The 13,026-nt window shown below is 46.6% G+C and overlaps 1 protein-coding gene across 2 annotated transcripts in view; it reads right to left on the reverse strand.

Moving 5' to 3' along the window:
- The window catches only part of LOC146199229 (E3 SUMO-protein ligase RanBP2-like), a 118,417-nt gene that overhangs the window by 64,903 nt on the left and 40,488 nt on the right, over positions 1-13,026 (reverse strand). For both annotated transcript variants that reach the window (XM_084594706.1, XM_084594705.1), the window contains exon 21: positions 2,684-3,112. In XM_084594706.1, the coding sequence (XP_084450832.1) occupies positions 2,684-3,112 (429 nt within the window). The remainder of the gene's footprint in view (positions 1-2,683; positions 3,113-13,026) is intronic.

The raw sequence follows: 13,026 nt of genomic DNA on the forward strand, positions 1-13,026 counted from the left end.
GGCTCCGGACTCCCATCGTCGCCACTTTCTTTCATACTTCCGGCAGCAAAGCCACAGTGGTGGAAGCAGTTTGCAATTGTGGACGGCGTGACCTGCTCCCATGCACGCACCAACATGTGCATTGCTGTGAGCAATGTGATGGTGCTGGTCTTCTGGTTTCCAGTGCACAAAGTCATGCGCTTGATCATGTGGCGCCTATAGAAACATTTGATGTTTCTGATCACCCTCTGATCCATCGGCTGCAAGGCCGCAGTCGTGTTGGCGGGCAAAAAGACGAGCCTTGTGGCTTTCAGCTCGGCGTCGACTTTGTGTGCCGAGCAGTTATCCACAATGAGGAGAACTTGACGCTTCCCTAGCTCCATCCTCAGATCGAATTTCAAGAGCCATTTTTTAAACAATTCGCCCGTCATCCACGCCTTGCTGTTGGCGGAGTATTCCGTCGGCAGCGTCCTAATGTTCTTGAAACATCTAGGCTTATGTGCCTTGCCGACAACAAAAAGAGGGACCTTCTCCGTCCCGGTCATATTAGCGGCGACCAGAACAGTAATCCGCTCTTTGCTTCGCTTGCCGCCAGCGCAGCTGTCCCCTTTAAATGTTACTGTTCTGTCGGGCTGGAGCTTATAAAACAAAGCCGTCTCATCAGCATTGAATATATCATGTGCCGAGTAGCTTTCTAAGTACTGCTGCAGAGCACCGCTTCGCCACGTGGCACAAGTTTCTGCATCCACTTCTTTGGCTTCTCCAGACAACACCCGGAAGACAAGATTATGTCTGTCTCTAAAGCGGTGAAACCATCCTTTGGAGGCGACAAAATCTTCCACATTCAAGCGCAGGGCGAAATCGGCCGCCTTCGCCATGATAATTGGGCCGCTCAGTGGAATGTCAGCGCTTCTCATTTCTTTCACCCACGTGATCACAGCGGTCTCAATTTCCGGATACTTGGCTAACCGAAGCCTTTTTCTGTTGCTGGCGAAATCTTCGGCTTCATAGGCATCCTCGATGGCCTTCCTATTTCGGACGTACGTCGACAACGTGCTTGGTGGAATCCCGTGCTTTTTCGCGATTTCCACTTTGCTGGCCTTCCGTTCATCCACCTCGCGTAAAATAGCCACTTTCTCCTTCACCGTCTTGGCACAGTATTTCCCACGCGAACACATCTCGCGGACACAAGCTCACAACAAGCGGCGTGCAAAACGAGGGCTCACGAAATGCAACACGAAACCGTGGTCGATAACACTAAAACGTCGTTCCTCGAAGGAGTCGCGGCAGGAAAGACTGTTTAGTACTTGTTCCAGCACCCTAGCGATGATGATGATGATGAGCGGCGCCCCGATGGTTGTGCCATCTATCGTTCTGCCGTGAAAGCTTCCAACGATGGTTTTTAACAGCGCCGCTTGGCGGCGCGCAGTTCGAATTATGGGTGGCGGCGCCAATTTTTGAGTGAATTAACGAGCTGTTACGCGCATAGACTTCTATGCACTGTGGACCGGACCACGATGACTATTTCGAATGATCCAAAATTTCGAATTAACGAGTTGTGAATTAACGAGCTTTCACTGTATGTCATTTTCATACCTAGGTTTGACCATTGGCTTATAACCACAAATTTTTCATTACAACGATATTTCAAAATAACGAATGATTTTTCCGGTCCCGCGGGATTCGTTATATCAAGATTTGACTATCACCTGTCTCACAATATAAGCAGTTACGTTGTAAGCGGTCTCCACTGTATTTCAGAGTTCCTGGCACGCTAGTGTTGCCACCATCTCTTTCTTCAGAACATTTCTGCACAAATTTTTATCGGCATGAACTGGGTGCACTTAAAGGGAGACACTAGTCCTAAAACAAACTTTTTTATTATTAGAGATATTGTATCAAGGTTCGGCATGCATGTGTATTTCTTCCTGCTGTTTCCAAAAATTGTTTCACTATATCTCAATTAGTTCTCATACTTTGAAAACATTACTGCCTAATTAGGCAATTTCTTCCAAGTCGTTAAGACCCTTTCCATCAATATTATTGGGTTCCATTAAAATGCAGCTGTAGCCAAAGACCTGTCATGTGGAGCTATGCTATTTATATTGTCATTGAGGTGCATTATCATATAAAAATGTGCAATTATGCCGATACCCCATAATTTTAAAATATAATTAGCTGACATTAGATTTGGAGTTTTGACGTTTGGAGTTTTGACACTGACTGCAGAAAATTTTGGGAGGAATTTTCAACTACAAATTTTATTTGAATATTCCCTATCTGTTGCCGTGCAAAACAAAACAATAAGTATCTTATTCCATCCAAGCAAACATATTTTTTTAAATGTTGAAGATGTGTACATGATGAAATTGTATAAGTCATTTTCATGAAGTTATGGGTTGACTTATTTAGACGACGAAAGTGCAGGGCTAGGGTGCCCAGCTGCAAGAACGGTAGTTTGAGTCCTGAAAACGGTTTCTTGAGGGAACTAACAGTCCAGAGCCAAGGAGGCCCGAGCCCCACCATGACAAACATTTGTGTGGCCCTGAAAAGGTCCGTTGTAACGGTAAAGCGGGTGACAGCTTTGAGTGCAGGTGCTCGAAAGGATGAACGTTCCGAAAATGAGTTTTTCTCAAAATTGATTTTTTTCACCATTTTCGACCGTTCTAAGACCCGAGTCTTCTTTTCAAAGAGGTGCTCTTACCTGTCCCTCGGCCAAGCAAAGACCAGGTGCTGGTACAGCCGCTGCGGCTGCAGCCACCTGTGGCGAGTAGAAAGGCTGGGGTGGCAGAGGTGGGGGCAACGGCCGACCCAGGGGCGGAGGCGGGGGCAATGGGTAGCTGAGGTGCGGTGGAGGATAGCCAGGATAGGCCGGGGGTCCACGGAATGGAGGGTACCCCAGCGGGGCAGGCGGTGGCGGTACAGAATGTGTTGGTCCTGCTGCCACCAGTGCGGGAGCCGTGCTGCCAGCAGCTGCCGCAGCCTCCAAGTGCGAGTAGTCGCCGTACGGATCATAGTCACCTTCGTAGCCACCTGAATACTCGTCCACATACTCGGACTCATCCCGCTGGCGCTGTGAGCGGGAAGTACTTGAGGCAGTGGCAGCCTTTGTAGCCATCTCATCAACTTTTTTCTGCAAGAAAAAAAAGCAGCTGGCATGTATCCAGATTGTACCAGCTGTAACCACGTCATCACAATGCACTAGATAAGCAAAATTAACAGCTACAATAAATCTGTGCAGCTATGTACAACAATTATCAAAACTAAGGTGGAAGGATGAGTCAGCAAAACATACAATGTGCACACAAGACAGCACAGTCTACTTATAAAGATATCACACATAACGATGAGTTCTAATAGATTGATCAAACTATACATGTTCATATGGAACAGCGACGTATCATCTCCCATGAATCGGTTATATCACGGCCGCTCTATAGAAGCACAATAAATCCTTTAGAGCAGCCGTGGTTATGCTCACCAAATCAATGCCTGCCGAGACCTTTCCATAGCCGTTCCAGCTGTGAAATTGTAAGATCTGCCAAGAAATAATGCCAAGAGCTAACAAAATTGAGAGGATTCATTTACAGCTGCACAGCCACAGCTTAATAGTCATGGTAGGTGAAGTGTGATGTCGGCGATGTGCAGACGGTGTACCAGTTCCGGGTAGTGGTCGTCATTGCAGTCATGGCTCATGCATTCATATCACTTGCAGTAGCACAAGGGAGTGTTTGAAACATCTGAAATTCAGCACATGGTGCACAATGCACTCCCATCGGAGATTCTTTATGAACTCGTCCTATCCCAAAACTCTATCAACCAGGCTCATATCACCGCGATTCTACTGAAGATTCCTACCACTGCGCACTGCGTGTTCCGTCTGCAGCCACCTATAGTTCAAATACAGTAAAAGCTCATTAATTGCACTTCCTGGACGAGAAAATAAGTTTGAATTATCCGATGTTCGAATTATCCAATGACCTTAAAAAAACTGATGAAAATCATTTGAACTGCAGTAAATTTACTGCGTTTACTCGCCTAATGAAGCCACGCCGAGAGTAAGGTGGTGTTGGATGAGGCTGTTTGTTTCCTCGCACTTGCCGCTGCATTTACATCAGGGGGTGAGCAGTCAACCGCGCAACATATAGTCAAGGTTTGAGGTGTGCTTTTTCGACGATCACTTACAGTACCATGCAATCATAACCAGACGCGGCCCAACTGGTGCAGGACCCATAGCGCCCGTCTTACGCCCCAACCGTACATGGGCGTTAGCTGGGACTACGCAGAAAGAAATACTTGACCATACTTCCGAATTAATGGGGGTCGAATTAACGAGCATTTAGAAGCAAGTCTTGGAGGTCATGCGGAACAGATGGCAAGCAGCCGCTGACCGCCCCACCTGTCATGGGTTAGGCTTTACCTACTCTGCCATAGTTTTACCTGGTTTTCTTTAAAATCCCAGTTTTGAACGCACGCAGCCTCATAACTTGTTGCCCTACCGTGGGGGTGTTTCTTTGGCCATTCATGTGCTGGACGCCAGGCCGCCCAGACGCGGCGCCGCGCAGTTCGAATTACCTGTAGCGGATCACTCGCATAATGAGCGGGCTTATTTATACACAGACCTCTATGAAGCTTGGCCAGACCAATAACCTGAAAATTCAAATTATTGAGGTTCAAATTAACGAGCTTTCATTGTACACAAACCGCTGCAACCACATTTTGCCTTACCAGGTACTATAATCATCAACAAATTTCTTCCTCATCTACTGCTTTTGTGACCAGCCGCCTCAAGTCACAGTCTCCCAATACTGCATGCTTGTGCAGATTTTGAAGGTAGCACGCAAAGCAGCCGACCCTAAACATACAGAGCTAACCGCAAACCCACACATTAGAAGCTGCAACAGCCCACATTAAATGCAACCAGCCACAGCTACTTTGCATACGGCTTGATTTGACCTTGACTGGCTGTTAGCCAATGATGCAAGTGTGGCTTTGATGGCGATGCTGGTGATTTTCCGGTTTCTCAAAAATTGCAATCTGGTTTCTCGAAAATTGTTTTTGCTCGAGCAGAGAGGCACAGGGCTCGTAACAGTTTTAAAGGGAAAATTTTCAAGTGTCTTTAAGGACTTGCAAGGCCGTGACATAGTCATTTCAAACAACCTCAAGTTGCATTGTGCTTAGTACCTAGAACAGAAAATAATGCCTTTGACAACCTGATCCACAATTTTTATTGAAAAGAAAAAAAGGAAGGGACACATCGCCTTGAAACACAACTGGAAGAGGCCAATAGTCTGCAACGCCAAGGAAAGCACAAGGGATTATCTGCTGGTGACATGAATTGCTGCTGTAATAATTTTACAAGTGAAAAGTAAATACATGGACAGAAAGTAGGACAAAAATGGCACACTGCGGGCGAGATTTAAACCCACGTCCTTAAAATTTCCCTTCTGGTACTCTTATATTCTTAACAACTGAGCTACTGCGACAGCAATTCAATTTTCTACTTTCTTGAGTTAAGGGGGGACACGGGTCTTTGGGACCAAAAAATGACCAAACAACCGATTTTCTGAAAATGACATTTTTGGAATCTGTGGCTATTAATCTACAAGTTCACCAATTTTCTTCTTCCAGAAGTCAGTATTTTCAGCATAATAACGAACTGAAATCATTGTGCGGGCTCAATTTGCGCAGCAGCAGACGATAAAACGGCACATTTTTCGTTGCGCGCAACTGCCGTTCCGCCGGACCGATCTCGGCCGTGTTGGGCTCGTTTGAAAGAGCGCTTTTTGGGTTTCAATTTCCCGCCGCTAGCGCTTGTCTGCCCTCAATGGCCACTGAGAAAAATAACCACAAAGAAAAACGAAAACGCGGCGTCTGATTCGCTGCTGAGCGCACGTGACTGCAACTGAGCCATCCGATTGGCTGATTCTATCGCACGTCATCTGCATGCGGCGGGCCAGCAGCCGTTGAAAGCGTCCGAGACGCCATTTTGCTTTGAGTCGAGACCGAGGCAAAAGGATGCCCCTCAGTAAATTCTGCTCGCGCCAAAAATTCGGCAAAAAGAAGAGTGCACGCGGCGACAACTTTCGGAACCGTCCTGCGTCACCCGAAAGCTCCGAGGATGTGCAGGAGCCAGCGGCAAGTCAAGAAGTCCCCGCGGACGAAATAGGCCTAGCGAGCTCGGAGGCGCCTACGCCCAGCGGACGCGTCCGCCACGACACGACGATGCTGCAGCCTTCGGACTTGATTGAAAATAAAAGAAAAGCCGAAGGAATGCTGCAGGAGCTGGGTTCAACCGCAGCGACGAAGAGGAAAGCGGATTTCATCGCCACCTCTGACGCCAGTCTTCTTGACGCGACCGGCGGTTGCCGTGCGGACGATACGACGTTCACTGTTGTGAGTTTGGAGTCGCTGAACGAACTGTTGTCTGCTGTGAAATGCAAAGTGTGTGGCGGGGATGTCCATATTTCAAAAGGAAATCGTGAATATGGTCTAGCCGTTAAACTCTCTCTCGTGTGCGTGATTTGCGGGGACATTTCATCGGCATGGAGTTCGCCGTGCGTGCAAGGCAGCCAGAAGATAAATCCGTTTGCCGTGAATATCCTTGCTGCACGCGCGATGCAAAGTACCGGACATAGGCAAACGGCGCTGAATGATGTGTTTGCGGCGATGAGCATATCTCATCGTGGCCTGCACACGAAAACGTGGCAGGACTACGTAAAGAGTGAGCTGACGCCCGCAGCAACACGCGCAGCCGAAGGAGTATTGAAAGACAGCGCCCGTTCAGTTCGGCAACTCTATACCGAGTTGAACCTTGACAACCCCGGGAACATTTCTGTCTCTTTCGATGATTCATGGATGACCCGGGGTCATTCATCCCACATCGGTGTCGGCGCCGTAGTAGAACTTTTTACTGAACTGGTACTTGACTATGTAGTTTTCAGTAACTTTTGTGCTGGGTGTGAGCAGGGCCTAAAGAAGGTGACCCGTCCTATGAGGTGTGGAAAGAGAGCCACTTGTGCCAAAAGAACACGGACAAAAAGTCCGGTGAAATGGAAGTTCAGGCCGGACTTGTTTTGTTTGAAAGGTCACTGGAGAAACATGGCCTTAGGTACACGACCATGCTCTCAGACGGTGATAGCCGCACATTTCTTGCATTGCAAGAATCAGCTGTGTACGGCTACATCGAAATCAGCAAAGAAGATTGCACAAACCATGTGCACAAGCGGATGGGAACGGCCCTACGCAATGCAATTGCCAAGCATAAAGGTGATGCAAAAGAGAGCTTGAGTGGCAAAGGAAAGCTGACAGGCGACCTTGTCACCAAGTTGACATCGTATTACAGCTGGGCCGTGAAGTCCCATGCTGGAGATGTTGGGGCAATGCATAAGGCAGTGATGGCTACCTATCATCACGTAACCTCCAATGATACCGTGTCAAACCACACCCTCTGCCCGACAGGCGCAAACTCGTGGTGCCGCCAGAATGTTGCTTGAGCCAAGGGAGAGCCTGCTCCCAAGCACAGATACAGTTTGCCACCACATGTGTGCAAAGCACTTTTGCCTATTTATGAGCGTTTGGCAGACCCAAAGCTGCTGGAGCGGTGCCAGCAGGGAAAAACCCAGAACAATAATGAAAGCTTGCACTCCCTAATATGGTCACTCGCACCAAAGGAGCGCCATGTGTCACTGTTCTCTGTTCAAGCAGCTGTTGCGGAGGCTGTTGTCAGCTTCAATGCAGGAAACCTACAAGCATGCTCAAAAATACTGAGTGAGCTAAATATGAACCCTGGCGTCCAGAATATCAGGAGGATGGCTGAGAAGGACAGGCGCCGAACAGCCGAATCAGTACGCAAGCGTGCCTCTGCGGACAACGTGCATCGGGCACTGAAAAAGCGGCATTCTAGTCAGCCCAAGCAGTCAGATTACATGCCTGGTGCATATTAGCTGTCTGCAAGTGTAAATATGTATATATCTTTTTGAAATTTTGAATAAATTGTGCCTAGTTTGTTTTTTCCCATTTTCTCAAAACTCAAATTTTGGACACTTGGCTGGTTTAGTTCGTCGATATCTCTGCATCTAGGACAGATAGAGATGTAATTCCTTTTTCTAAATAAAGCTGAAGATGCAGTGAATGCAATGATCGAAGCAGAATTCTTTATTCAAGCTTCAAAAATTTTTTATTTTGCCAAGTTAATTGAAGCATGATAGGCACGTCTTGAAGGACAACTTTCAAAGTGCAGCAAAATTGCTAATAAGGGTAAAATGGAAAAACTGCTTCGATCATTGCACTCTTTGGTCATTGTACTATACCGCCATGCATTAAAAATGATGTTTTATAGAGGCGTTTTTTTTGCGTGGAAGTACTAATTAAATGAATAATTAATATCTATCTCGGGAACTAACTGACATAGAGAAAAACAAGTTACATTTTTGAAATCAGCATAAAAATGTGAACAAGAGGGTATGATTTTATCAGGATTGGCTTTAAAATAAGGAAAATAGCTCTAAGACCAGTGTCCCCCCTTAAGGGGGGACGCGGGTCTTGAAATCGCGAAAAATGGTCAAAAATGGCAATTTTTAAAAATTGCTGTTTTGAAGTCTTCAATGTCCCGACTATGCCTCTACAAAATATTATAGCTCAATTCCTACTGAAAGTATTTAAAAAACGGCAATTTAGAAACGTCGGTGAGCCGAAATTGAACGCCAAACGCGAAAATTTGCACCATTTTCAAGCCGCCGTAGCTCCGCGCGGCGCGAACCGATAGGCGCCATCTTGGTCTCGTTTGAAAGCTCGTTTCCCGCTCTCTTTCCTGGCGTCTCTCAACACGCTGTAGGTGTTCGCACAGCGGAGCTTTCGGCATCCGTCCGCAAGGGGTGAATCGTCGCGAGACAGCCGCTGATTGGGTAAAGCGCGCGCTCTCCGAGGCGCAGCCCTCTGATTGGCCCTGACGCATGCCTCGCCTCCCACGACCGCGCTGCCGACTCTTCGTCGTCTGCTTTTGCCCGCTGGCACGTGATTTTTTGCGCTCCTCTTTGTTTCCTAGCATTTCTCGTTCTGCATTTTTTCTCATCGTTCCTGTAAATATTTTGACTATTAACTCGCTCCTCTTAGCTTCGAAGTTATTGTTTTCGTGTGTATTTGCCTGCCTGGTGTCTGTTCCGTGTGTCTCGATGGCACGGGACGCGCGCTTGAAAGCAAGCACGCGAAAAGCAGTCGGCAAAAGGAGACGCGCGTGTAATAAGAAGAGTGCCACATCGAGAACTACAGCTTCGGTGTTGCCGCAAGCTGCAGGGCCGTCGGCGGATGCGGCTGGATTGAACTCGTCGACCACAGTTTTGCCGATGGACGCGGCTGGACCGACATCGTCGATGTCAGCTTCGTTGGTGGACGCCGCGGCTGGACCGTGCCGATCGGCGTCAACTTCGGTGTTACCGCAAGTGTCCGCGGTTCCAGTGGATGCGCCTGGACTTAGCCCGTCGAAAATATCGACTTTTGATGCTCTGCGAGTCGCTTCAAATTCTGTGTCGTCGGAAGCGGCCCAGCCGGCTGAGCTAAGCCTAACGACGACTTCGGCGTTTCCGCACGTCGCTTCAGCGCCGACGGACGCGGCTAAACCGAGCTCGCGTGTTCAACGTTTGGACACAGTGTTTTTTACGGAGGCGGAGTGCGCGGGACGCGAAAAATGTGCAGATAACGCCAAGACGTCATTGGCGAAGAAGTCCGCGACTTCCCGCAAGTTCGAGCTGATGAACGTCAGCACAGTAAGTGTAGACGACGATCGCGGCACTGAGTATATAATTGTTGATATGAGCATACTGAAGAAGCTGTTTGCATCCACAAGCTGCAGCAAGTGTGGGATGGCCAGTGTTCAACTCGTGAAATGCAGCGGAAGAGAGTATGGCTTAGCTGTGAAGTTAGTGCTCACATGTTCGAATTGCGATTTCGCCGAGCGGCACTTTTCGTCGCCACGAGTGCCAGGGAAATCTAGCATCACACCCTTTGAAGTAAATCTGCGGGCGATGAAAGGCATACAAAGTATAGGGAAGGGAGTGACTGCTCTAGCGGATTTTTGTGCAACAATGAACCTCTCCCACCGAGGACTTCACCACAAAACTTTCAGGGGGCACATGAACACCATGGTGAAAGCTTGCCAGGCAGTTGCTACTGCTACAAAAGCAGCAAGTGTCAAAGTGGTGAAGGACTTATACAAAGACTTCCTGAACCCAACAGGAAATGTAGACGTGATATTTGATGGCACATGGAAAACGCGTGGCCACAATTCAAATATTGCAGTTGGCTGCATTATAGAACTGTACACTGGCCTTGTACTGGACCATGTTGCGCTTTCGAGGTACTGTCGTGGGTGCCAAGGGGCACCTGATCCCAGTGATGATGGTTACGGTGGCTGGGCTGTGAACCACAAGTGTATGAAGAACACTGACTGCAATGCCGGACGAATGGAGACCGAAGCAGCTATGATTTTATTCAATAGGTCCTTGGAAAAAAAATGGGTTGCGGTACACAACCATACTTTCGGATGGTGATAGCCGCACATTTCATGCATTGACCCAGGAAGGCGTGTATGGATATATATCCATCGAAAAGGACTGCCTCAATCATGTCCACAAGCAGATGGGGACGGCTCTTCGCAACTTGGTTGAGAAAAAGAAGGCACAAGGGCAATCTCTTGGTGGAAAGGGCAACCTTACCCAAGAAAAGATAAAAAAGATCACCAATTACTATGGGTATGCCTTGCGGAGCCATAGCCACGACGTCGCAGGCATGAAAAAGGCAGTGCAAGCTACGCTGTTGCACCTGACCTCAACAGATGAAGCCCCAGATCACAGTTGCTGTCCTCAAGGAGTTGATTCATGGTGTGCCTTCAATCGTGCTTTGGCAAACCAGGTGGAGCCTCCACCACACAAAAACCCTCTGTCAGGCCATGTTCGCACTGTGCTTGAGCCAGTTTTTGCCAGGCTGGGCGACGAGGCCCTTTTGAAGCGCTGCAAAGATGGCATGACACAGAATGCTATCGAGTGCCTGCACTCTGTTATCTGGAGCCAATGCTCTTAAAAACACGCATGACTCTTTGCTGGCTGTTCAAAGGGCTGTTGCAGAAGCAGTTTCTCGCTTCAATCAAGGGATGGCAGCAACCAGCAGAGCTGTTGCAGAGCAGCTTGGTTATAGCCCTGGCAGGTGCCTCATTCGTAGGAGCCTTGAAAAAGATAAACAGAGGCTGTGCAGGTCTGATAAGGGTCACACCGATAGTGAAAAGGTGAAGAAGAAGATGGCCAAGAGGCACAGGCCTGACAAAACCCAAGACTACTGCCTAGGACTTATGTGAATGATTTAAGATTCAGAGACTGTAGCAAGTGACTTTCTGAGCATCTTTTTTTTGTCAAGTGCCAATGCCATACATAGATTTTCACAGCCATTACATGAACAGATTTATGTAAATTTGGTGTCATTTTGTTCACCAATAACTGGGCTGCATGCTAAAGCATTAAATCTTTCCATGTGATTGGAAAACAAAAGTGGCACAGTGAGTAAAACTTTGAATGCAGTTTTCTCAGCTTTGTTTATTTGGTAAAAAGCCTTGCCTTACGGAACTTTTCATAATGTTTGCATGCACGGATTTTATTGAACTTGGTATCATTTTTTTCACTAAAATCTCAGCTACATCCTAAAGCTTTCCGTTTTCGATAAAGTCTGATAGACTAGCAATTAGATCAGACGTTAACTAATTACTCCCACATTGTCTTTTTTTCTCCCAACTTTGTTATTCATTCATTACCTATATAATGACTTCTTAAAAATTTCCTTAGCTTTAGGATGTGCAGTAGGCTCTTGGAAATGACAGCATATTTTTAAAACCAGTTTTTTTAATTAAGAAATTGCCGTAATGGCCCGTAAGAAAAGACACTATGTGCAGTACATTATCTTGCCATATTTTCATGTCTAGATGAGGTATTTCAAATCTAAATACATATTTGGAATCACCATTCAAAGATATATCACCATGGAAATTTTCAGCAAGATAGGTTAAGAAATAAAAAAAAAGATTTTAAGACCCTCATCCCCCCTTAAAACTTATGGTACTTGGATATAGTGCTCTAAAGCACCATAACCAGTCAAAGTGCAACATGGCCATACGCCCAGAAGAAGCCGCTATGCTTAGCCAAGCGCAATAAGCTTTCAAGTACAGTCAAACCCAGTTAATAACAATATTGTAGTGGTAACGAAATATCATTGTTATAACCAATAATTGTTGTAACAGAGTTATGCCAAAAAAAGAAACGACAAACTTCACAAAATTTAATAATAGGACAGTAGCTTACAACATTGATTTCTTTGCAGGAAAAATCTATTGTTCAGCTTTGACTGTTTCCCACATTTCCTTGTTAGGTACCTAATTCTGCACATGCCCAAGTGGGGAATAGCTAGCAAAACTGAAGTCCCAGACAGACTATCAATTGTAAAGCGTCTTTCGCACAGCCTGCTGATCATCATCCCTATTTATCGTCAACATGCAAGGATTCTTCAAGTCTCTACAAGCGACCGATATCATTACAAAGTTGGGAGCTTCACTAGCCTTTATGTGACTGGCATTCCAAATGAAGCCCACTTTCCAAAAGAAATTCTTGAAGCGAAATCCAATGAGCTTGCAGGACTGAGGAAATATTGACGGTGGAAGGGAAAGCATTCACATTATGTGTGTGGTTTGACTGACGTTCCAGCGTTTTCGTGTTTTTCTCTCTCTTACGGTTGGTTCCTAGTGGTGACCAGATGTAAATGTTATAACCGGTATTTGCTAGACAGCACTGTTATAACCAGTTTATTTTACCATAAAAAACGTCAAGAAGCTGACGGTGCGTGTCACGTTAGTCCATTGTTATATCCAATATACTGTTCTAAGTGGGTTTGACTGTGTCTCTATATTTTCAAGGGTTTTCAAAGCGCTGAATATGGGATTCTGGGAATCAAGGTTTTTCAATGGTTTTAAGGACACTACGAACCCTGGAAGCAACTTTTTGGGAGCTGTAG

Source organism: Amblyomma maculatum, chromosome 2 (genome assembly GCF_055883805.1).
Source record: "Amblyomma maculatum isolate TAMU_Amacu chromosome 2, ASM5588380v1, whole genome shotgun sequence".
NCBI lineage: Eukaryota > Metazoa > Arthropoda > Arachnida > Ixodida > Ixodidae > Amblyomma > Amblyomma maculatum.